General features: G+C 31.0%; 6 protein-coding genes across 6 annotated transcripts; 3 read left to right on the top strand and 3 right to left on the bottom strand.

Annotated features, from left to right (window-relative positions):
- Positions 1–448: 448 nt before the first annotated feature.
- Positions 449–1,704, top strand: PmUG01_06018900 (conserved Plasmodium protein, unknown function; the record flags this gene model as incomplete). Its single annotated transcript, XM_029003758.1, has 3 exons — positions 449–904; positions 1,209–1,326; positions 1,565–1,704. 3 exons carry the CDS (start codon positions 449–451, stop codon positions 1,702–1,704), a joined length of 714 nt encoding a protein of 237 aa, XP_028859845.1.
- Positions 1,705–1,979: 275 nt separating this feature from the next.
- PmUG01_06018800 (60S ribosomal subunit protein L24-2, putative) lies at positions 1,980–3,249 on the bottom strand (the record flags this gene model as incomplete). The annotated part of the gene is made up of 3 exons (XM_029003757.1): positions 1,980–2,033; positions 2,331–2,854; positions 3,204–3,249. 3 exons carry the CDS (start codon positions 3,247–3,249, stop codon positions 1,980–1,982), a joined length of 624 nt encoding a protein of 207 aa, XP_028859844.1.
- A 1,562-nt stretch (positions 3,250–4,811) lies between these two features.
- TBP (TATA-box-binding protein, putative) lies at positions 4,812–5,606 on the top strand (the record flags this gene model as incomplete). The annotated part of the gene is made up of 1 exon (XM_029003756.1): positions 4,812–5,606. The coding sequence occupies one exon, from the start codon at positions 4,812–4,814 to the stop codon at positions 5,604–5,606; it is 795 nt and encodes a 264-aa protein (XP_028859843.1).
- A 704-nt stretch (positions 5,607–6,310) lies between these two features.
- Positions 6,311–7,306, bottom strand: PmUG01_06018600 (conserved Plasmodium protein, unknown function; the record flags this gene model as incomplete). The annotated part of the gene is made up of 1 exon (XM_029003754.1): positions 6,311–7,306. One exon carries the CDS (start codon positions 7,304–7,306, stop codon positions 6,311–6,313), a length of 996 nt encoding a protein of 331 aa, XP_028859842.1.
- Positions 7,307–7,782: 476 nt separating this feature from the next.
- PmUG01_06018500 (conserved Plasmodium protein, unknown function) lies at positions 7,783–10,016 on the bottom strand (the record flags this gene model as incomplete). Its single annotated transcript, XM_029003753.1, has 5 exons — positions 7,783–7,857; positions 8,337–8,369; positions 8,969–8,988; positions 9,390–9,474; positions 9,879–10,016. 5 exons carry the CDS (start codon positions 10,014–10,016, stop codon positions 7,783–7,785), a joined length of 351 nt encoding a protein of 116 aa, XP_028859841.1.
- Positions 10,017–12,244: 2,228 nt separating this feature from the next.
- On the top strand, positions 12,245–26,919 carry PmUG01_06018400 (conserved Plasmodium protein, unknown function; the record flags this gene model as incomplete). Its single annotated transcript, XM_029003752.1, has 2 exons — positions 12,245–16,073; positions 16,583–26,919. The coding sequence occupies 2 exons, from the start codon at positions 12,245–12,247 to the stop codon at positions 26,917–26,919; spliced, it is 14,166 nt and encodes a 4,721-aa protein (XP_028859840.1).
- Between the last annotated feature and the right edge of the window lie 267 nt (positions 26,920–27,186).

The following is a 27,186-nucleotide window of genomic DNA, read 5'->3' as shown; positions in this document are numbered from 1 at the left end:
GTTCTTTTTCCTATCTTTTTTCCTTCTTTGCTTTCTTTTTTTCTTTTCCTTCTTTTTTTCTTTTTTTCTTTTTTACTTTTTTTCTTTTTTACTTTTTTTCTTTTTTACTTTTTTTCTTTTTTACTTTTTTTCTTTTTTACTTTTTTTCTTTTTTTCTTTTTTTCTTTTTTCTCTTTTTCTCTTTTTGTTTTTTCTTTTTTTCTTTTTTTGTATTTTTCTCTTTTTGTTTTTTCTTTTTTTCTTTTTTTGTATTTTTGGCTTTTTCCCCCCCTCCGTCCCTTCAAGGGGCACACTTATAGCCTCATTTTTGCTGCTAGTAAGCAAACTTTTCTTCCGTTCACTTTGTTAGTACAATTTGACTGAAGAATTTTGCTTTTTTCGTGCGTTCTCTTAGTTTTCCCGTTTTACCATACTATAATTTCGCGTTTCCCTTTACTTGCTTGGCATAATGGAAAATATCTCCAATGATGTTAATTACGTTTTTCATAACTCGACCTTATATTTGCTCTTATACGCGTTCGTACAAGTTGCCTGCTACCTAGCACATAGCATTCGTACGAATGAAATTGTTGTATTTTATTTTTTAAAGCTCCACAAAAAAATAAGAAAGACATACTGCTATTATATGAAATCAAACAAATATCAAGAGACTAGCAAGAAAATTGAAACTTTGAAAAAAAAAATAAAAAAGTATAATAAGCTTATAGATGAAAATAAAAATTCAAATAAACATTTAAATGAATATGATTTGATAATATTAAATGGGAAATATACAAGAAAAGTTTTAAAAGAAGAGAACAATTTAAATGATTTAATGAAAATACTGGAGGAGGAAAATAAAAATGATTATCTCATTCATACATGTAACACACTTCTTGCGTTTTTATTCTCAAAGAACACGCTAGTTGGGCTTATACGGAAGCAGATATGTGTAATGTGCAAAATTTGCAAAAACATTACATATGCACAGCATGCGTATATATAACATTGTACATGTATGATTACACGTCTGATGCATTGTTTTTGTATTTGTCGAGTTACATTCTTTTTTGACGAACTCTTCACCTTAAAACATGAACATTATGTTGTAGCACAAAATGAGCTCACATTATATATGTTCCGTTGTATGGATGAAAGTAATTTTCCTTTATCTCTTATCTTTTTCTTCCTTTTTTTTGGATTGTTTCCACCTTTGCACCATTTTTCAGGTTTTATTTTTTTTCATATCATTCAAATACTTTGCCACCGATCACTTGGAAATACCAAGCCTGAACATGCACTCCTGTTTGTGGTTTAAGAGAAACTTCAAAATAATTTACGCAACAGGTGAGCGATACATATATATGTATATTTATTTGTTTGTTTATTAGTTTATTTGTTAGTTTATTTTATTCCATTTTTTCCTATAGGTCTGTACTCGTTGCACATGTGAGAACAAATATGCGTACGTATTTCATAAAGCGGTCTTGTGTGCCCATACGTGTGCAGAAGATTTAAAGTACCATATCATTAAACCTTTTAATTGTTTATACTCTTTTTTCTTTTTTTTTTTTCCCCTTTGTAGAACCTTGCTCAAATAGTTTATTCGATTTTTTATACGGTTACAACACCGCGCAATTATTTTTTTTTACGATAAAGCAAAACCTTGGGAGTTTGTTCGTCATAACAAAACAGAAACAAAAAAAAAAAAAAAAAGCCATGTGATTTTATTTGGAGTTGTATAAAAAGTGTAGAAGCACAAGTTGGTGTAAAAAAAAAGGATTTCTTAAAAATTAATAAGCCACAAATTGGTAATAAAAAGGTATAATTTTTTAATATACATTATATGATGTCTGCTCCATTTTTGCTTCATGTTTTTTTTTTTTTTTTTTTTATGGCTAGCTGTATGCATAATGCAAATATTTTCATTTTGTTCATAGAAAAAAAAAAAAAAAAATGTGTAAAACATGTATATATTTAGCTATATCTCCCTTTTTGGCTTAAATGTAGTGGGTGAATTCAATGTTTTTGTTTTCTCTCTGGTGATCGCTCTTCTGCAAAGAAATGGAACGTTGCACATGAATTATAAATACACAAATGTGCATGTGATGTATGTATATAATATATATATACATGTATGACGCACGAATATGCGCACACTGGAAATGGCGTCCACAAAAAACAGCGCATTGGAAATGTAATGTAAACTCTAGCATATAGGAGATGCGAACATGCCACCCCTGCTTTACCATATTTTCGAATACTTAAAAAAAAAAAAAAAAAAAAAAAGTACAGGCAATTTATTTACCACTTCCACATATCAATACTTTTTTCTTATTATTTCTTGTTACCTGTTCCTCCGTGATGGCCCGCACATCCGTCGTAAACTTGATTGCATTTTCCATATCCTTACGAATAATACTTTCATCTTCAAATGTATTTTTGATTAAAGTGATATCCACATGCTGTTTATTCTCCTCAGTTAGCTCCTCCAAAACGTTTTCATATTCCGTATTTTGTAAAAGTTTTGGATTATTTTTTATATAATTTAAGGAAAGGTTAATTTTCTTTTCAGCTATTTCTTTAATTCTGTTTTTATAAAATCTCATTTTTCTCTTTTCTTTAATTTCATCAATTTTTTTTATTGCATTAATTGTTTTAATATATAAATTTCTATCATACTTAATGGGCTCATTGCGGATCTTTTCATATTCAAAAGTCTTATCATAATTTAATTCTTTGTTTCTTTCTTTTCGATACACCTTCGTCCATTTAACTTTGCGCGGGTTGTGTTTCGCCTTAAAATGTTTGTGGCACTTACTTCGGCAAAAGCGAAAAATGTTCGCATCGTTTCGGATGAAGAATATTCCATGCCCTGCATACAAATGTACAAATTTTAAATGTAAAAATTAAACATAAAAAAAAAAGAAATATATGAAATAGTAAAAATTGTAAATTATAAATAATAAATTATGAATTAAAAATAATAAACAATACATAACCAGTTAGATAATATAAATTACAAATTAAATTTCGCGCGTGGAAATGTCATCTTCAACTCGCACATTTTTGCAAGGGTTCTTTTGGTACCGCATTCCCCATATATATATATGGTCGTACGTACATACATACATATTCGTACATACTGATGCACATGATCCACGAATATACTTAATATCCATTTTGGCACTTGAAAAAAAGCGCCTTCGTACGTTTTAAATTACCTGGGTATATATTCCCTGAGCAATACCAGCACTTCTCTATCCTCATCGTAAGCGAGAAAAATTCTAAAGCATACAAAGCATACAATACAATCGGCTGTTCATGAAATGCTTTTCAAAAAAAAAAAAAAAGGGAAAGGAGAAAAAGGAAAGAAAAATGAAAATAATAATAAAAAATTAAAACGGAAGTGGGAAATAAAAATAAAAAATTAAAAGGAAGTGGGAAATAAAAATAAAAAATTAAAAGGAAGTGGGAAATAAAAATAAAAAATTAAAAGGAAGTGGGAAATAAAAATAAAAAATTAAAAGGAAGTGGGAAATAAAAATAAAAAATTAAAAGGAAGTGGGAAATAAAAATAAAAAATTAAAAGGAAGTGGGAAATAAAAATAAAAAATTAAAAGGAAGTGGGAAATAAAAATAAATAATTAAAACACAAATAGGGAAAGAAAAATATAAATAAAAGTAAAAAATGAAATACAAATGGAATAACGAACTCAATTCACCATACATTTATGCTCTATATTGCTTTCTTATTTTATGCTGAAAATTTAATTAAAACTAGCCGATGTCACTCACGTTGTAATTTCTTGTTTTGCAGTTTTGTTAGAATATAAGTCTCTGCTTTATTTAAATGTTCATTATTCGTCGTAGTAATACCTTTTTTTATTTTTTATTTTTTTATATTGTGCACATGATTTCCGACAATTTTTTCTCCACTTCGGGAAAAGCACTTATGTATATGTATATGCATTATGTGTCAATGTGCTTTTTCCTTTTTTCAAAAGAAAGAAAAAAAATAAATGGTATAGTGTTAATACATTAATGCAATTTTTTAATTGACCGGTCGAGAAGAATACATGAACAAGTCAGCACGAATTAAAATTTTTTGTATTTTTATGTATGTAAATATACTTGAAATTCTTTGTTATATATGCTGAGCAGATTTTGCAATAAAGAGTCCGTATGTATTTGTATATATATAAAAATAAATCAATATAAAAATGTTTAAGTAGTTTAATATATATATATATATATATATACGTAAGTACGTACGCTCATACATGCTTACGTACTAGGTACATGCTGCACGAAAAAAAAATTAAAGCTGCTTCGCTTTTGAAGAGCGAACAACATATATAGTGATGTTACATTTACCTGTGTTGTATTAATATTTTTTCCATAAAAGGCATGGTCTTTAAGCTTAAAACGTTGAAATTAGTTGTTTATCTTTCGTATTTTTAATTTTTTGGAGAAATTAAGAATTAATGGCGACGATTTTCCAAATTTTTGTTTACTCCAGCTTCGCTTATGTATATACATATATATATATGTATATTTATGTATATATGTGAAAATTAGTTTACAAAATTTTGCTCTTCTAGGACCAAACCTCAGTTTGTACGCACAAATTTATAACATATACCCGTAATCCAAGTTTTCACCGTTTTACGCAGTTTTACGAAGTTACATTTGGGCTTATTACAAATAGCGTAAATGTGAAAACGTAAATCAAAGGGGTAAAATAAAGGTAAAACTAAGTCCAAAATTAAGGTCAAAATAAAGACCAAAAATTAGGTCGAAATAAAGTTTTACAGGGTTCTTATAACAAAATGAACGAGGAGGACTACGAAATCAGCAGCGCGCATTTCTTGCTTCGGGATGATGAAGCTAATGGAAAGGGCATGAGCATCAACCGTAGTGGTAACGATAACAACGGTGAGGACTACTACAACGGTAATGAACATGGTCATATCAGCTTGGGCGAAAAGTATGAGAAGGAGAATGGAACAAACTTCAATTCAGATAATGAAGTGGACATGAATTCAGAAGGAGTTAAAAGTAAACTGGATCATAGAAATGTCGTTCTTAATATACACAATATAATAGCATCGGCAAATTTATGTGTCGATATTGATTTGCGTCTAATAGCTGTGTCAATACGAAATGCTGAGTACAACCCTAGCAAAATAAATACCCTTATTATTAGATTAAATAAACCGAAGTGTACAGCATTAATTTTTAAGAATGGAAGGATAATGTTAACAGGTACAAAAACAAAAAAGGATTCAATATATGGATGTAAAAAGATTGGGAAAATAATTAAAATGGTAACAAATGATTGTGTTAAATTTAAAAATTTCAAAATAGAAAATATTATTGCTAGCGCTAATTGTAATATTCCTATCCGATTAGAAATGCTTGCACATGATCATAAAGAATATTGTAATTATGAACCCGAGTTATTTGCCGGATTAGTTTATAGGTATAAACCAACATCTAAATTGAAGTCGGTTATTTTAATTTTCGTTTCAGGGAAAATTATCATTACAGGATGCAAGTCCGTTCAAAAATTGAACATAGTTTTTCAAGATATATATAACGTTCTCGTTCAGTACAAAAGTTGAGGAAGGGGTGGAAGCCGCGCGCGAGGCGCTGTATCGATCAACACGTATATATATATATATATATATACACCCACGTTTAACGCGTATGTGCTTGTATTTTCATCTGTTTATGTACCCACTTTCGGGAGATCGAAGGGACAACCTTCCATTTCATTACACCGCTTCACCATTTTGACTTTTTTTTTTTTATGATAATAGTGATACATACGACTTGTCTATTTGTTCATATTTTTTAGTTTTTTTGTACGAGCATATTTTTTATATACCTCCTCCATCCATCCTTTTTTTTTTTTTTTTTTTTTTTTTTCCATAAATAACACCATTTTTCAATTCATAATATAACCAAAATGTGTTAATAAAAGAGAATTAAAATAAATCCTAATATATGGGAAAAAAAAAAAAAAAAAAAAAAAACACAAACACAAATACAAATACAAACACAAATACATATACAAATACATATACAAATACAAACACAAATACATATACAAATACATATACAAATACAAACACAAATACATATACAAATACAAACACAAATACATATACAAATACACACATATGTGCAATGCGCATTGAGGTTTTTCCCTTTGCACATGTAGGAACACTTCACCAACATTTATTTTGCAGTTCATTTGTCTCTTTACTTTTCATTTCTCTTCTTCTGTTCAATTTGTTTGTTCCCCCTCCCCCCTCTTTTTAACCTACCTGTTTGTAGGAACCGACATGTCCCCTTTTCCTTCCCCAATTAGGGGGTCCCTATTTTCTGCATAAAGCATTTCCAAATTATGAATGTTAAAGGTGTTCTTAAACTTACTTAACGCAACTGAATTGTCGTCTTTAATATTTTTTACTTTGCGTAAAATAAATCTCTGCCTCCTTGCTTTAATTAGAGCAGAAGTAAACCAGACTGTCCTTAAAACTTTTAACCATTGCTTTTTATTCGGTTTTGCATTTAATTTTGTTAGTTCGTAATAACTGTGTAGTAGTCTTTCATTAAACCGAATTAAAGAGCAATGTACTTTTTTTTCTTTCATTTCATTTAATACTTTAAAACTATTTTGTATATTATTCCCATCTGATATTATTAAATTTCCATGTAATAATATACTATAAGAAACTTCATCTTTTAATGGATAATTAACTAACATATTATAACAGTTTTCAAACTCCTTTTCATTATTCCTCTTCAAACACATCCATATTCTTTTATGTATTTTATTTTTGTATTTTTGAATATTATACTCCTCCTTCGAAATTTCTTGTATGTCCTTTCTTTTCTCATCCTCTTTACAAATATGTTCACCTTCCCATTTGACGATATCATTACTATTATTTCCTCTTTGAACTCCATTATTTTCTCTTTCATTTGTTTCATCCGTATTTTTCTCTTCATCGTTGTACTCTTCCCCCTCTTGTGACCTCGCCCCCATTTCATAACCTGTCGGCAAAAACTTAACTTGTCTTTCTACCTTCGCAGACAGATAAAACTTTTCATCAATCCTGTAACTTTTACATGGTTCCTTATTTTTCCTTTTTAGAACTCTATTTGGAAAGTATTTATTAATAATATCGTTAAAATTTTTTTTAACACTCTTTACTCTTAATGAGGAGGGTTTTAATCCCTTTTCCCCATCCCTTGAAAAATTTCTCCTTACTATTTTTAAGAAATTACCTTCAAAGTATTTTACAAACTGCATTTTTTTTTTTTTTTTTTTTTTTTTTTTAACCAGAATTTCATGATATGTGGGTTTTTTGCTAACGTTTTTGTATGTCAAATGGGTGCCTATACCCTCACACACATCTACGACTACATAAGTAAAATTACACAGTGTAATGTTACACAGGTATGATCAGTCATATATAAAATAGCACTCGCACTACTCACCGGGGAAGTTTCAATTATTTATTTTTTACAAATGGGATAAAACAATACAACAGAGAAATAGGAAGTACGCGCGTGAACAAATTTGACTTGGAAAAAAAAAAAAAAAAAAAAAAAAGGAAAAACAGAAAAAGAGAAAAACAGAAAAACAGAAAAACAGAAAAACAGAAAAAAACATCCACAGAATGATTTATTTCACGGAATCTCCTCAGAATTGTATCGTGATTTGCCGCACTCTTTACACCTTCTTTTTTTTTATTTTTCTCTTTCTTTGTAGCATTTTTAACTCTTCTAATGTTCAAAGAACTGCACAGAACTCTTCAAAATCTTTTCTAAAATTTCAGCGACTCTCTCCTTCTTTTCATGCTGAAAAAAAATGGAGCAAAAATTAAGCAGAAATGGCACAAAAACGAAAAATAACAAAAAATAACAAAAAATAACAAAAAAAAAAATAATAAAAAGTAATAATAAATAACGAAAAAATAATAAAAAATAACGAAAAACTGCAAAAAAATGAAATGGAAGCAAACATGCCCCCAACGTATAATTTATCTGCGTGGAAAGTAAAAAAGCCGACGCGGATTTTAGGGAGCTTAACACTAAATGCAGAAAAGCAAGCGACGGAAGTAGAAGATACAAAAAAAAAGAGATAGCCGTTGCCATGAAAAGGTTATAAATAGCTATTCTTCCATGCTCACTAAAATTTTTTTTTTTTTTCTTTTTTAATTTTTAAGTTAATTTTAATAATATTTTCTTTTCTGTTTTTTCGTTTTTAATTTATAAATTAATTTAAAAAATGTTTTCTTTTTTTTTTCCTTTTTGTTTTCCTTTTTTTTTTTTAATACTAAATCGTGCTTAAATCTCCTCATAGCTTTTTTCTGCCGCGGAAATGTAAAAAAAAGGGAGGAATGTGTATATTTGAGGTCACATGAACAAATATACACGTAAACAAGATATGCTTTTGTAATGACCTATTTCCTCTTAATCTACATCTGTTTTTACGTTATATAGTTATATACTTAATTATTTAATTATTTATTTTAGTTATTATTATTATAATTATTATTATAATAATAATAATAATTATTATTATTATTACTGCATGATCACTTTTTCCTTTTTATTTGTTTTATTTATTTTTCGTTTTGCTTCATCTATGCCATTTATTATGATCAGCTTTTTCCCCTCTCGTCATCGGGCCTGGATTTACATCCAGGCGTTTCCACATGTGCACGGTATCGCATACTCATACGTATATGCAAACATAAGCACGTATATAAGTAGGCCCATATTCATATAGGCGCACGTACATATATAGGCTCAAACTTATGTAGGCCTGTACTTCTGTAGGTGCATACATACATAGTCACATAGAAACGTAGTCCCTTATACGCATGTATAATTTTCGAAATGTATCTCTCCTTTTCAGTTATATTCGTGCATATTTAATTTTTTTTTTTTTTTTTTTTTCCTATACTTCTTTCCTTTTAAGTTCATCTGTGAATATGGAGAAAAGAAAAAAAAAAAAAAAATTAAATAAAAAAAAGTGAATAAATAATACCAATAAATAAAAAATAATATCATTATAGTATAATGTGGTTGCAACATTTTTATATGTAGTCTTCAAGAAGCGATAAGAGGTAAATTGGCATATATTTACATTGTCTGTGATATGTGCTTATATATATTTTTTTTTTTTTTTTTTTTGTAGCTACGTCGTTATTTTACTATTATATTGCAATTGGTATGGTCATTTTGTCATTTTGTCATTTGACCATTTGACCATTTGGCCATTTGGCCATTTGGCCATTTAACTATTTGCCATTTTGACCATTTCATAATTTTATTATTTTTATTTTGTTATATTACTATTATTTTTTTTTTGTCGTTGTGCTAACCTTCTATAATATCGTTCGTATTTGCAGCTTCAGTAGCGAAGTTAAAAACAGTATATGGGGGATCGGTAATCTTCAGTTCACTTATCTAAAAAGAAATATTGAATGAGGCAAACAAAAAAAAAAAAAAAAAAAAAAAAAAAACAAATACATGCATTGCTTTTTACATGCAATAAATGCCAAATTGGTATAGAAACATTAAAAAAGTTATGATGACATTTAAAGGTTGAAGTGGGATGCTACTATAGAACAGCTACGAAAGGTATATCCATTTATTTTTTTCATATTTTCACTTTTTTACTTATTTTCGTTATTTTTCAATAATTTTGTTATTTTTCATTATTTGCGCTATTTTTCATTATTTGCGCTATTTTTCATTATTTGCGCTATTTTTCATTATTTGCGCTCTTTTTCATTATATGCGCTATTTTTCATTATTTGCGTTGTTTTTCATTTTGTTCGCTTTTTTTCATTTTTCTTGACTTAATTCACCTTTGTCTGAACAAACGCAAATGCATTTTCTTGAGGACGGGGGTTATTATACTCATTAGATGCATGTGCCATTGTTAGTAGAAGAGCGAATAAATGAGTAAAAAAAAAAAAAAAAAAAAAATATTTTAACCTGCACATTTTGGAAAAACGTTCTTCTATCACAACAAAAAGGGAAGAAGCAGATCGGAAGAGGAAAAACAAAAACGAAAAAGGCAAAAATGAAAAAGTATGCTCAATTAACAAAAAAACAAATCAGACGCAAATAAAAAGTAGCAATTTTTTAAAACAATTATTTCTTCATATGTGTGTATGAGAATTCACAAATTTTGTTTTCGAGAAGATAAGTTACTTTATAGAGGCATTTTTTTTTTTTATGTTCATGCGTATATAAATGCGTATAATATACTTATACATACATATATATGTATGTATATATATGTATCTTCAGTGTATGTATTTACGGGCACATTTTTGCGCTTATGCTTATGTGTATGCACATATTTATTTATATGTTTATTATGTTCACACAAAACGACGGTGCCAAAAAAAAAAAAAAAAATTGAAATTGCGTGAGGAATAAAAAAATACAAGTGGAGGAATGCAAGTGGAAGAAGAGGCAAAACAACATTCGTAATAAGGGGGGAGTAAGCTGAACAAATGTTTTGATAAAAAAAAAAAAAAAAAAAGTGTAAATATTCATATATATATATATATGTATATGCAAAAATAAGCGTTTTCATATGTATTTACACTGAGGTGTTGGGGGTATATTTGTGCAGCTTGGCAGTTATATGATATTGAACCGTTTATGCAAAATTTCATGTGTATCCAGTGAAGGACATTTAAATTTTTACATATTTAAATGGTTAAACCTTTAAATGATTTATCTAAGAAAAATAAAAAATAAAAAAATAAAATAAAAAAATCAATGCTTTTTTTATGAGAAACCAAACATATGTTCATATTACACGCGGAACATACTTATTGCTCCAACATAACAAGAAACGAACTTTTATTCTGCCTCATTGTTCTTTGATTTGTGGGATTTCGTATCACGTCGTATCATTTTGTTTCATTTCGTATCATTTTGTTTCATTTCGTATCATTTTGTATCATTTTGTTTCATTTCGTATCATTTTGTATCATTTCGTATCATTTTGTATTATTTTGTATCATTTTGTATCATTTCGCGTCATTTCGATTTATTTTATTTACTTTATTTGATTTTTTTTGTTTCACTTTTTTTTGCCATATTATTTTTTTTTTTTTCTCATAAATTAAGTCCTTCGACAAAACAACACTAAATGAGCATTTCTACAATGCAAAAAAAAAAAAAAAAAAAAATTAAATTAAAACAAAACAAAAAGTGTAATATAACATAAAACAAAATAACATGATAAAACAATTCAAAATAAAACGATACAAAATAAAATGAAAAAAAGTAAAAAAATCAAATAATGTGCACATATTTCCTTGAAATGGCATAAAAAAAAAAAAAAAAAAAAAAAAAAAACTACCAATAAACATTTTCCTTTTTACAAAAACAAACCCTAAATTTTTATTAAATCTTTTACATGTATGCTTATACGAGTGCATGTACATGTGTATATATAAGTGTATTTATGTATGTATGTTTATGTATTTACGTTTATATATGTATGCTTATGTATATACTTATATGTGTACATACAAATGTGTATTTTTTCCCCCCTTCTATATGGCAATAACATAACGAAAATTTTAACGTCATTTTTATTTCTTGTTCAAGTACTTTGTGGAAACTGAAATGATAAATGGTATAAGTTTATCTCTGTCTACTTACATTTATTTCTTTCATTTTTGAATTACAGTTACTTGAAATTACTCAAACGATCTCACCTTTCTCAATAATTAAATGTACCAAAAAAAAAAAAAAAAAAAAAAAAAAGTTTAAAATATGTGCAGTGGTACCTATATATACTGAAAGACTAGGAGTATACTTATAAATATACATGTGTATGCTTACACATATACGTACGCACGTATATAAACGCATATACATATGCACGTATGAAGTCCACGTATGTGTGCATGTACTGATCACGCGCGAGGCATCTTAATACCGAACATTTAGGAAAACAAAAACAAACACACAGATGAACTCATAAACCAGTAGACTAACAATCAATAAATACGCACATCCGTGAGCGAACAAGTTAACAAGTCTAGACACGAAAAATATACATTGAGTATATACAATATATTGATCCAGGAGCTCAGTGTTCAACTACCAGACGACTATACGTATAATCGTGAAAAAAAAAAAAAAAAACAGGTAAGAAAAAACAAGCTAGAGGAGAGGAAAAGATGCTTTAAAAGAAGATAACATGAATAGCCGAATAAATAAGTCATCAACTAGTAAAAAGGGAGCATATAATTTTCGAAATGTTGACTTAAAAAGTAAGAAGTTAATTTCCAAAAATAGTTCGAAGGAATATTCAGTACTAACGCAAAAGAATAATGAAAGGAATAAGAGTAATAGAATATTATTTCCTGAAAATAAAAATACAACAAATAAGGTTTTGCAAAAACAGTACAATGCACATATGGACAGTAATTTAATGACCAATGAGGATGATAATGATGATAATAATGATAATAAATATGATGATAATAATGATAATAAATATGATGATAATAAATATGATGATAATAATGATGATGATAATAATGATGATGATAATAATGATGATGATAATAAATATGATGATAATAATGATGATGATAATAAATACGATGATAATAAATACGATGATAATAAATACGATGATAATAAATACGATGATGAAAAGAAAATAAATGGAAAAGATTCTTTCAATAAACAAGTAAAAAATGATTCTAAAAAGATGAATATACTATTTAACACAAATGTAAAGAAAGATGGAGCTCTCCTTACTCCTTCATGTATAAGCACAAAAAGAGGAGTAGAATTTAAAAAAGATAAAGTGCAACTATTTGCAAGTAAAAGTGGAAAAAACATACATAAACGTTTTAAAAATAGATATATTTCACATAATGAAAGACAATCTAATGCAAACGATCTTGTTAGAAATGTTAGGGGTGTACTCCATTTATGTCAAAGAGAAGAAAGGAATGACCATCCAGAGAAAAAAATTAAAAGCGATATACCTATTACCTGCAACATAGAAGGGAAACGAAGATCGGTCCAATTTAATGGAACAATAAACAATGCAACCCCTCTTTATGATGATTATTACCGCTCCGATACTTCCCAATGTGATGATGAAGATAGTGAAGATCGAAGAGAAGATAGAATATGTTTTCTTTCGAACAATACATATAGCAACAGGTTCAATGCAGAACGACATACCTTTGAAAGGAGCTCCGATTTAGTAAAGGAAAAGAGTCTAAATGTGAAGGAAAAAAACAATCATCTATGTGCTAAGGGGAATATCAATTCGGACATCAATTCGGGTGTAAATTTCGAAAAAATCTGTGTAAATTCCATGGTACCAAATTACAAACACAAAATAGTCCCAGGCAGTAATGCTACTAGAACATCTTCTAGTAAATGTGAAGGAACCAGTAATAGGAATAGATATCAGAATGAAAAAAATATGAATTTTAAAAACTTGAAGAGGAACAACCCATACAATTTAAGAGAAAAAAATAAAAATGACTGTGCATCATATCAAGGGGGATCTAAACATCAGAACGCTAAAAATATACAGTGTAACAAGGGGAATAAAACAAAAAGTAGTGTTCCTAGCCATGCACCGTACACCTCTACAGCTAATGCTGCAAAAAAGGATGGTCAGTACACAAATGATAACAATAGCATCAGCGGTAATGCCAGCGGTAGTGGTGGCTACAGCGATAACAACAGCGGTAGTAATTTCACAAGCGGTAGCGGTAATAGTTTCAATAGAGGTTGTGGTAATAATGGTCTAACGATGCAAGAATTTACACGAAAGAGCCATAACGATCAGAATAAGAGTTTGAACAATTATAATAGAGAATCTAATAGTATAATGAGGATTCCTCTCTACCCTAACAACATGGAGGCTTTATTAAATAAAAAAAAGAATGAAAACATGAACAGTTCATACATGTCAAACGTACACAATTTTCAAACTATTTCATCGAAAAATATAAGGAATAAAACAGAAATTCCTATAAAAAATTGTATCATGGGAAAACAAAATAATTTGTTAAATCCACAAAGAAGTAGTAATATATGTCAACAAGCAGACACTTCACTTTTAAAGAAATATAATATTCTAAAGGTAACGAGTACAAAAAGTTATATATCTATAAATAATATTAATAGTAAAAGTTTTCGTAGTTCTATTATTAATTTGAATAATTCGAAAAAGATCTTTCCATCCATTAACTGTGATACATCTATTATTAGTGAAAAACCTTTCACACACATATCTAATATAGCGGGTAGAGGAAGCCAACCCAATTTTATCAATTCTAATATACCAATTAGACATAATAATATACCTCATAGAAGGGATGAACATAAGGATCTTTCACATGATGATCATATTGTTCATGCTTCTAACAAATGTAACACCTATAATAAAAATGAAATGTCTAATGATTATTCTCATCAATTCTCCTTGCTTGGTTCAAAAAAAAGCAAGACTCATGCAGTTAGAACTAACATTAACATGCATGCAGAGCGTAGAAGTAGTACTCAAACAACACCACCTAGTCGCATAAACACACATAAACATTTAATTAATGGCGATGTGAATCATTATTCCAAAAACAAAAATTATACCAGAGAAGGAATGTCCATTACTATTAATAATGAAGGTGCTAATTTTAATAATGAAAATAAACAATTAATAAGTGGACCAAACGATATGAACAGTTCATGTAAAAAAAGAGGAGATTCTTCCTTGAACAATTTTAACAATAAAAACATGCTATACCTGAAACATGAAAATGTAAAAAAGGGTTTAACTTTTGAAGAAATGAGAAGAAAGAGTTTTGAAGCCATTCATATTGTAGATCTACCTACAAATAATAATAATTTTAAAGAAAAAAATAGAGAATTGCAACACAAAAATTTTCATCTTTCTATGGAAGAAAAAAAAGATGATGATAGAAATAGAAAAAATTCAAGATTTATTGTTAACCAAACGAAAGAATTATTAGAAGCAAACTACATATTGAAAAAGAGAAAATTAAATGAGAATGATAAAAAAGGTAAGCATCTTATTACTCCTTCGTCGATTACCATATCGACTCAAAAAAGGAAAACAACGAATACCAGTATACTTCTGAACGATGAAAAAGGTATCCGTAATAGTGATAACGCTACTAATACTGGTAAGGTTAACCTCCTACGTAATGATAAAATGCTCATGTCTAATTTTATTCACGTAAAAAATAAAAAGATAAACAAATATAATAATTATGATAGATTAAAACATATAAAAATAGATACTTCTGCCGTACATGATGATACGAATGAATACTCACTTAGCAATTCTTCTAATGAAAAAATTTGCATTGACAAAAGTGACTTTAAGAACAACACAGAAGGAAATAGAAAAGATGAAATTATTTTTAACAAAAACATAACAGGTAATGTTCAAGAAATGGGAAGTCTTCACAAAATATTAGGAAACGAAACTGTGCATTATGAAAAGCACAATAAGAGTAATAGTGATCACCTATGCTTACACAATAATGCATTACTTAGTCGGGATAGCAAGTCTACTAGCAGTAATAGGAGTAATATATTGAGCGCTGCAAAATGGGGAGTTAACGATAATTCTGACCAGGAATATGGCACAGATAAAACACAGCCAGACGATTCAAACGACGTACAAGGCAGCAACAGGCGCAGTCGACATATTAATGATAAACAAAACGTGCATGATAGCAGAATTTTTAACAAAAACGAAAAAGAGATGCCCCAAGCGAAAACAAGGTTCTCTAAAAAGAAAGAATTAATTATTAGTAATGCTACTCCTGTTAATACACTTACTGGGAGTAATGGTACATTGAACAAGAGAGTACAACCAGCGAACATCACAACAGAGAATGAGAAGATGAGAGAGGGTGATAAAACGAAGAACAATTCAAACTTTTCGGAATTATGTGAATGTTCAAATGGAGCAACAAACGAGTACAAAAGTGAAGGCATGCCAACTGAAGATGATGCTAGAGGCGGTAAATATGCATGCATACATATACATATACACGTGTACATGTACATGTATCCATATGCACGTACCTCTATACCCATATATATATATATATATATATATATATATATATATGCATGCTTGTTCAGGCACTCTGCTGCCCTCTTTGCCGCTATTTTCGTGTTCGAGTATTGTTCTTTCATTCTATTTTTGGCTTTCCTCCCTTTTATGCATTTATTTTGTCGTTTCTTTTGGACATACATGAAGTTTCCTTGTATATATGTAAGTCTATTTGTACGAAAAATCGTGCAAATGGACGCTTTTTGCGATGCATTTTTCTGTGTAGTCTAATTAAAATTAGAGTTTTTTCCTCCTTTTATTTTGTTGTATTTTTTCCATATATTCCATTATTTTCTGTTAATTTATTTCTCATTATTTTTCTTATCTATTCCATTATTTTTTTGCCATTTATATAACTATTTTTTTCTTTCTCAATTTTATTATTATTTTTTTTTTCCTTTTCTTCAAACACAGTTGCACGCCCCGAAATCCCATGCAGGGGTATCCAGTCGGTAGCTACAAGAAGCCTAAAGAACACTGCGAATGACCAAAATAATATGGTTATTCAAAAAAAGAAAGACATAATCCAAATAGGAGATGATAAGGAAAAGGGCATTACAAAAATGACTGCAGAACCATTTCTTACACAGAAAGAGAAGTTAACAAATCAGAAGAAAGATAGACATGGTACCCTATGCATGCAAAAAAATAGCGACAGTGAAAAGGAGAAAAAGCTAGGTTATCATAAATATTTTTATGAACAAAAAGAGGTATCAAATAATATGAATAATTCTGGGGAACGTTTTATTTCCTTTAAGGATGGGAAATATTCCAACGAACGTAATAGAAGGAAAGGACTGGAAAAAGTGAATACATATAAAGACATAAATGAAAAACTCAAAATTACAAACAGCAAGGACGATATAACACATTTTCATGCGAGCAAAAATAAAGAAGTAGGTATGAAGTTTTTCCAAGGAGAAGAAAAACAAAAAATTGCAAATATTACAAATGCCATAAGAAAAGACGAAAAATATCATTTAGTTATTGCTAGCAAAAGCAGGAATAACTCCGATGTGCCTGCAGCACAAATGAGAAGAGTGAACGAAGGTGTAAAGGAAGGTGGTACGGAAAGTACTAAAAATTTCCTAGGTTCCAATGGAATTGTAGTTCATCTAGGATCAGAGGAAGTAATGATCACTCAACGTAAAATGAACATCCAAATGACAAGCAGTCCTCTTACGACACAAGAACGGGAGGGCGATATAACAAGTGGAGATGATTACACTGATGAAGGTAAAATACCCACGAAAAAAGAAAAAGAAATAAAAGATATGAAAGAGATGAAAGAGATAAAAGAAGAAAAAAAAGATATTAATAAAAAAGAAAATAGCGAAAAACAAATTATTGAAAAAGGAAATAATAAAAATGAAATTAGTGAAAAAGAAATTAATGAAAAAGAAATTAATAAAAATGAAATTAGTGAAAAAGAAATTAATGAAAAAGAAATTAATGATAAACAAACTTGTGAAAAACAAATTTGCCAAAAACAAATTTGCCAAAAACAAATATGCGAAAAACAAATATGCGAAAAACAAATATGCGAAAAACAAATGGGTGATAAAGAAATTTTCGAAAAGGAAAAAATTCATTGCAATATTTACCCCAGTGATAATAATAAGGACCGCACTGATGAGTTAAAAAATTATTCCAATTTTTCAAAAAAAAAAAATTCAAAGGAAAAAATAATGCACGTGTCTGAGGAAGCAATTAATGCAAAAAAAAATATATTAGATTGTGGCAATTCTTATGATTGTTCTGAATATGATCATGCAAAAAAAAAGATGAAACAACCACTGGTGCGCAACTGCCATATTGATTGTGAGAAGCTTGGCGAAAAAATATTGGGCGACAAATTATTGGGTGAAAAAATATTGGGCGAAAAAATATTGGGCGAAAAAATATTGGGCGATAAATTATTGGGCGATAAATTATTGGGCGATAAATTATTGGGCGATAAATTATTGGGCGATAAATTATTGGGAAACAAATTATTGGGCGACAAAATGGATGGCAAAATAATTGGCAATAAAATAATTGATGATAAAATAAATAGCGATAAAATAAATAGCGACAAAATAAATAGCGACAAAATAAAAAGCAACAAAATAAATAGCGACAAAATAAATAGGGACAAAATAAATAGCGACAAAATAAATAGCGACAAAACAATTAACGACAAAACAAAAAAAAAATACAATTTGAGAAATACGAAAGAATGTTATGATGACCTAAATAACAAATTTAAACAAAAATATTCTGGTAATTTGCAGAGTGATAATTTTGTCATTTTGCTAAATAACAATACAAAAAAAAAAAATTTATTCGAAAAAAAAAAAAAAAAAAAACAGGGACAGCAAGGACATCAAGAGGGCGAGAAGGAAGAAGACGAAAAAGAAGACAAGAAAGAGGACAAAAAGGAGGGCGGAAAACTGGACAACAAGGAAGACAAAGAAGACGAAAAACAGGATAGCGAAGAAGGCGAAAAACAGGATAGCGAAGAAGGCGAAAAACAGGATAGCGAGGAATGCAAAAAACAGGATAGCGACGAATGCGAAAAACAGGATAGCGAGGAATGCAAAAAACAGGATAGCGAGGAGGGCGAAAAACAGGATAGCGAGGAATGCAAAAAACAGGATAGCGAGGAGGGCGAAAAACAGGATAGCGAGGAATGCAAAAAACAGGATAGCGAGGAGGGCGAAAAACAGGATAGCAAGTCAGACGAAAAAGAAAAGCATACCATGAATAACGCAGTTCAGCCGAATAACAAAAAAAAAATTCTTAATGTAGAGAAGAATAAATACACAACTGCGCCAAATAGAACAACAATGAATAAGCGAAATATTCCCCCAAGACAGATGATCACTAATGTAACGGAGTTATCCTCCATTAACATTAAAAAAAGGAAAACAGTTGGAACAAATATCTTGAAGGGATCTGCTCCTCATCCATCAAGTAATTGTGTATCCGATACGTTGAATAATAATCCATGTAATGATATAAATGGCAGAAGAGGCCATCTCCATGAGGGTGCTCACTGGAATCAGAACACCTATAGCTACTGCAGCAGTTCTTGCAGTAGTAGTAAGTATAGAAACAATAGTTATACCCTCAGCAATTACGGAGAAAGTGAAATGGAAAAAGACAGGATGACCATTTTAAAAAGTAATTTGATTTATAATGGTGTTAACAGGTCTTGTATAAATGAGAAGGAGAATTATAGTAGTACAACCAACTCTTTATATGAAGGAGTAAATATAAAAGAAAATAGCTCAACGAATATATCAGACTTAAATGAAAGTAGTATAACAAACAGCAACTCAAGACGAGTCTTACCCAATAAAAAACAGATAGAAAATTTCATTTTGACTATTGATAAATCGCATAGTGAAAAAAAGAGCACAACAAAAAATGACAGCTGGAATATAATCAAAAAGGACGGTGTTAATAGGTATTCCCTATCAAGTGATATGCCATCATCCCATATTAATGATTTACAGAATGGAAGAAAAGAAAATAATAGAACAACCTATTTTAAGGATATATTATTTTGTGAAACAGATAATATACACAATAGTGAATGTGGTAGTAATTATGAGGATAGAATACGGAGTGGTAGTAGCAGCAGTAGTAGGTATTCTTTTAACTCATTCAATGGCTTGACTTTATCTTTAAATAACGAGCATATCCAAGGTAGGAAGTGCGACATCAGTGAAGACAACCTAAGCATTTTTCTAAACTCGCTTATATCAAGCATGAGTGAAGGAAAGGAAGGAAATAACATAAAAATGGAGGACTCGAGGGGGGAAGACGTACATAGCGGCCCCTTGCATAATAGTCCATTGCATAGCAGCCCATTACATAGCAACCCATTACATAGCAACCCATTACATAGCAACCCATTACATAGTAGCCCCCTACACAGTAACCCATTACATAGTAGCCCCCTACACAGTAACCCACTACACAGTAACCCACTACATAGTAGCCCCCTACACAGTAACCCACTACACAGTAACCCACTACACAGTAACCCACTACACAGTAACCCACTACACAGTAACCCACTACACAGTAACCCACTACAACGTAACGACGTCTTTTCGAGCAAGCGAGGGAGCTCATTGTTCCCGTGGAACTCCCACAACGAATTAAATAAAAGTAACATGCATGGCAATTTTTCAAACCACGCGGATGAGGAAGGAAAAGACGAGAAAATGATAACACGTAGAGTATCAAAAGAGCGCATTATAAAACTTATCGGCTCGAATAATGTAGAGAACCGCGAAAGAGAGCAAGCGCATGTTCAGTATAACCAGTTAAGTTTCCTAAAAGAGGTGTCAGAAAAGATTTATAATAATAGTGAATACAAAAATATCATCAATAAGATTATGTGCAATGAAAATAAAAATTATGATAAGGACTGTTTATCTTATTACACAGATTTACACAATGATGGTAACAACAAGGAAGGCAGTACAAGTCTTAGCTGTTGTAGTAAAAGAAACAATTGCATTTACGATAATAGCCTCCTCTTTTTAGAGAGTAAACTAAAGAATATGATGGTACAGTATGCTCTATGCAACCAGTTGAATGTTAGTATTAATGCATCATCATATGATGAAGTTGAGAATGAACTAATCAAAAACTGTTGTTCTTCAAAAATAAGAGAATTAATACATAATGAAAAGGATTATGAAGATTTAACAAAAGGTAATAATAGTACGAAAGATGAGTATATCAATGATATTAACAAAAGAGCACAAATTAATGATAATATTTTTGATATTGACAAAATACACCCATGTAATTGTATGCTTTGTTTAAAGAACGATGTTATCGGTGCAAATGTATCGCATAACAATCCTTTAAGCGAGTTTTATCATAACAAGGAAAAAGACTGCTTAAGGGAAGCACTCGCGGAGTATAATAACGACACACCCGTGGATGAAAAAAGAAGAAAAAAAATCATCTCCGGCAATGGTAATAACCACGACAACAACAATAATGGTAACAACAATAGAAGTGATAGTTGGGGCAGTAGGGACAACCAAGATAGTACCGATAGGTGTGATAACCGAGTGCGTAACATGAGTCACATTAAGACGTTCATTCAAAATATATGCAACTTGAATAACCAAGAAAATAAAAAATTTTATGATATCTACATTAGCAAAATGAAAAACAAAGAGTACCAACTTGGCAAGTTTGCAATGTCCAAAAATTACACCCATTCTAGTAGCTGCGAATGTATAAATAGCTACAAACCTAGTGATTCCCCAGATAGCCCTAAGAAATTTCGAACCACGAGAACTGAATCACTTAGGGCAGGTAGTAACGTAGTAAATTTCCCCAGTACAGATGATCAAATAGTAAGTAGTATCCTTCACTCGAATGGATTAAGTGGGTTAAGCGGGTTGACTGGCTTAAACCGAATAACCGGAATTACCGGATTACCTGCAGAATCTTCCAATAAGTTGGATGCATGCAATGTAAGCGGGACAGCTAGACCTAAGATTAGTTGCATTGACAGTAATGAAAAAGAATACAGAGAGAGAAGTATTATGGAGACAGCAAGAATGATCGGATTGTCAACTGGGAATAATGATACTGAAGGAGAATATCCAGAATATTTAGATAGTTTCCAAAATTTTCCAAGTAAAAATATCTTAAAATATATGAACATGACAGATATAATAAAAGATCAGAAGGGATATGAGGAAGAAGAGGAAAAAAACAAAAATTATTTGTCATCAAGTAATTATGCACATATGGATCCAGCAAGAGTAGAAGGTAAGGAAATGTACCAAACCATCTTTTCAGATATAAACAAGGAGTGTAATCATATTTTAAATTTTGCGAACAATGAAAAGAGTTTACAAAATGCACATCCAAGTGGTCATCTAAATGAGGGGATGTGCATAAACAGAGAGAACAGTGCACAAGAAAATTACAGCTATTCTCATATCAACAGTAGTAACAACATTCAAACAAAAGACAATAATTTGTTATTTCAGAATGTTAAAAATTTGATTACAAGTAGTAGTAGCAGTAATAGTAGTAGTACTTATAGTAGTATAAATATCGGTGCAAAGCCACAATCCCTGACAAGTTATCACGTATCTAATTTGCATAATAACTATTTTAGATTAGGCAACGTTAACTACTGTTACGATATTATGAAAAATTATTACTCCGCTTTGTTTTTAGACGCACACATGGGTAGAAGCAGAGCAAGAGGGGAAGCAGGAGAGGAAGCAGTAGCAGCGGCAGTAACAATGGAAGCGGCAGCGACAACAGCAACTGTGGAAACCCCATCTTGGAGTAATACCAGTGCCAATACTACTATTATGTCAAACCATGAGTGCCGTCATTGCAAAAACATGATCAACGAAACGGAAAAGGAATTTTCGAATGAACAAACTGCGCAAGATATGCACAAGGAGAAGAGTGTAGTGAGTTTTATCAACATGAATATATTAAACGAAAATGCTCTGAATGTAAAACAGAATAAGAAACCGTATGAGTCGTACGTACCACTTAAACCTTCTTTTGTTCCCCATAAGAAATATCGTTACTTCAGTAAGAATAACATACACACTGAACAAGCAGCACTAAATCAGAACTTCCATACATTTCAAGGAGTAAAGGGAGATGAAAAAAAAATGCAGATTAGCAAAGTACCTATCGTTGAGGAAGTAACAAAAGATCAAAAGAACAATACATTGAAGAAAAAAAGATACTCACCTAAATATAAATCAAGTGAAAAGGAAAAAGGCTCAGTTAATTATTCATTAAATGCTCATGATGATAATTATAAAAAGGTTTATATAAAAGAGCGTAAGTACATAAAGGGAGATGGAAATGATAAAAGAGTGTGTGCAAAAAATGAGGAAAGCTATCTACTCAAAAATGGATACATGAATCTAAGGAGAAAACAAGATACGACTAAAATTTTAGGGAGTGGTGATCATACAAAAAGGGACCCTCCTGATAAGGTCAAGCGAGATATGTCAAGCCCCCCCTTTGTGTGTAAACAGATTCATAATGTTGCAACTGCAGCTATAGAAGGTACGAGTAGCAGTAATAGTAATATCAACAATAATAGTATCAGCAGTAGTAATCTTATCAATAACAATAGCAGTAGTAATACACCGCTACTTCATAAGCAGACGTCGTTAAACGAACCAATGAACATACATAAAGAGAAATGTAAACGTGCAGGCCTCACGAATGAAGCATTGCCATTGGATAAGCCTAAGGACTACGAACATATTGTATGCATAATAGATAGTGCTACAGATGATGAAACTCTTTCAAAGATACATGGTAAAGGAGTTAGAGGAAGAAAAATAGAAAATGCAAATTTGGATGAACATAGACTATCGCAAAAGGGTGTGGATGGAAACACAGGAGGGGACAAGGAAAGCGTTGGAAGTCCTTTACATGTAGACAAGTTGGACAACGCAGAACTTGTATGTAAAGAAGTGGCGAGTGAGTTAGGGAGCAGGTTAGGAAGCAAGTTAACAAGCGAGTTAGATAGTCAGTTAGGTATACAGTTAGATAATCAGTTAGACAGACAGTTAGATACGCAGTTAGATAATCATTTAGATAATCATTTAGATACCCAGTTAGATACCCAGTTAGATAATCAATTAAATATCCATTTAGATACCCAATTAGATACCCAGTTAGATAATCAATTAAATAGCCATTTAATTATTGGGAAGGACAACCAGGAAGAAGGCCAAAATTGTGGTAACCATCAGTACAGTGCAGATGTGTTCATGTTAATAACAAATAGAAGTAATAACGCTCGCAGCAACATCAGCAGTAACGGTAGTATTAGCAATGGAGGAAGTAGTAACATAGAAAGCACGGACACTCGGGAGAAGACCACTTGCCGCACGGATGATATTAATGTTGAGGGAAATTTTAAAAATCATCTTTCGGAAGCGGAAAAATTGAATAGAGATATACCCTATATAACTAATATATATAAAGAAATGCACAGGTCCCCTGTGATGCCTTTACGAATAGAAGCCTTTCATTCGTTGGAGGATCAAAGATTGATATATGGAAAACCCGACTGGCAAAAATATTTATGTCCTTTATGTGATAAAAAATATTATCCGCCTAATAGCTACGTTAAGAATTATACTCACTACTTAAACGAGCATTGGAAGGGTAGGAAAACGCTCGGTGGTTACATAATATTCCCCTGTAAACTTATACACAATAGTGTCAAGAGGGAAGCACATACAGAAGTGGGTGTAGAAGTGGGTGCAGAAGTGGGTGCAGAAGTGGGTGCAGAAGTGAGTGTAGAAACAAATGGAGACGTAGAAGGAGATGGAAGAAAAAGCAGGTCATACGTAAAAATAAACAAAAAAATGAAAAGAAAAAAAAAATTTTTCACCGACCCACATTACCATTGTCCACTGTGTTTAAATATATACTTTTATGATTATGATTTGTTAACGAATCACTGTATGGAATTACACAAATCCTCGGGAGCCGACCCTACGAGGACATTACCCTCTAACCTTGTACACACACCTTTTACTAATAGTAACGATTACTACTGCACTATAAAAAATGCAGATTCAGAGGCAAGCAATAATAATAATAGTGACAATAGCAGTGATAATAGCAATGGTATTAGCGGAAATAATAGCGGCGGTAATAGTGGTCATAATAATACTGATAATTCATCTTTGAATGAGTTCCAAATGGGTGAAGGCTCTTTCTCTTCTAGTCATACGGGCAATGACCCTGCACACGTTGATCCTTCATCTTCATCTGGAAAATTCAAGTACTCGAATGACAACAAAAGAAAGTCAAAACATAGACGAACGAGCAAAGTCATTTTTTGTGATGCAATCCAAGTTAGGGAGTATGATATTGAGCTATCGAAGATTGAGAAATTCGGAGCGAGTATTGGACCTGTGTTTACAGAAGAGAAAGAGACGAGTGGAAGTGACAAAGGGGAGGGAAGTGGTGAAGGTAAAGAAGCGGAAGTTCAGAAAGAAGTGGAAGTTCAGAAAGAAGTGGAAGTTCAGAAAGAAGTGGAAGTTCAAAAGGAAGTGGAAGTTCAGAAAGAAGTGGAAGTTCAGAAAGAAGTGGAAATTCAGAAAGAAGTGGAAGTTCAAAAGGAAGTGGAAGTTCAGAAAGAAGTGGAAGTTCAAAAGGAAGTGGAAGTTCAGAAAGAAGTGGAAGTTCAGAAAGAAGTGGAAGTTCAGAAAGAAGTGGAAGTTCAGAAAGAAGTGGAAGTTCAGAAAGAAGTGGAAGTTCAGAAAGAAGTGGAAGTTCAAAAGGAAGTGGAAGTTCAGAAAGAAGTGGAAGGGTCGAAAGAAGCGGAAAATAATCCAAATGACAAACATATGGCGGAAGAAGGGGCAGAAATTACTGCAGTGGTCAAAGTGGCGAAGGGGGAAAACAACACGAATGATGGACAAAATCATCAAGGAAATAAAGAAACTACGAAGGATAAAGATAGTAAAATGAACCCAAGTGATAGTATTATCATTACAAGAGGCTCCAAAAATGAAAGCAATATTACAATTATGGAAAAAATAAAAAAAAAAAATGAAAAGGAAGATCTTAATGTACTCCACAAGGAAGTAGAAACGAACAATAGCTCTTCCAAGGAAACAATACAAGGAAGCAATATAAAAATAAATGATAATGAACGTAAATATGGCAAAAAGAAAATTATCGAAAGGAAAAGGAATAATAAACATCAGTCTAATTTGAAAAATTTGAATGGTAATTATAAAAAATGGGGAAGTAAAACCTTCATCGATAACACATATTTAAGTGAACACAATGCAGACTACATAGAGGGTAATAAAAATAGTGAGGGGAAAATTATTGAGGTCAAAGTTGGTAAGACCCCTAGTAATGACGCAAATAGTAACCATAATAATACCCCCAGCAGTAGTAACGATGGTACATATCATAAAGCCAAGGAAAACGAATTTGACCGCGGTGATAAAGATATGCTAATAATGCATGATAAAACTGGTGAAAAGTTTTACGGTACGTTCTTAGATGAACAGGTGGAAGGTAGTAATGAAGCAGGGGGAATAACAGAGGGGGGAGCTAATCATATGAAGGTAGCGTATCAGGATGATCAGACGAGTGAAATGCATAAGATTGATAAGATTGATGAAAACTCAAGTGGCGATAATACGGATAATTCTCGTAAATTTTTCCTGAGCAAGCAAAGCGGAGAAGACACACAAACTGAGAACAAAAGCGAGTTACTCACAACCCTTTTCAGCATCGACAGTATTTCCAGCAGCGGTAACAAGACCATCCCTTTCTCGTGCCTATTATATGAAGGATCTCTTCAAATTAAAGAACAACCACTAAACGAAATATTACTTGAAAACAGAATTGAAAATAGTAAAGAGCATACATTTACACCGATTAAAAAACGAATAGGTGGTAAACGTATAAAGAACAGTGTTGGTGAAATTCATAAGAATATTATGTCTAAATATAAAAGGAAAATTAAAATATGTACAATGAATGAAAAGAAAAATGAACCCGCATCCATTTTTGATTTCAAAAATTATGATAATATTTATATGCCACCAAAAAATATGAGGCTAAATTTGAAAAATGAAAAAGAAAATCGTATTTTGAAAAAGGTTATAAGACAGAAAAAAAAGGAAAAAATTGTACCCCTCAAGTTAAATTGCAGGCAAAGCGCTAGACTCAAAAATAAAAATAAAATATCGACTTAATGGGGGGGGTGGGAGAGACCTGCTCTCGCTATAGTGTACCCCTATCTTTCATTAACTTATAAGTGGAATACATACTCCTCACCATCCGTTGTTTACTCATTTCGGATCATTCATCCCCCAAATATAAATACTTCTCCTAATTAATCTTGTACATTTTTGCATTTGCTTCTTCGTCCATATCATATTTGATAAAATATTATGTCATAAAAAATGCGAACATTATGAACTGTTCATAATTTTTTTTTTTTTTTTTTTGTCCCATATTTT

This window comes from Plasmodium malariae, assembly GCF_900090045.1.
Source record: "Plasmodium malariae genome assembly, chromosome: 6".
In the NCBI taxonomy this organism is placed as follows: Eukaryota; Apicomplexa; class Aconoidasida; order Haemosporida; family Plasmodiidae; genus Plasmodium; species Plasmodium malariae.
The sequence above is the reverse complement of the archived record's forward strand: the minus strand, read 5'-3'. Positions and strand labels throughout refer to the sequence as shown.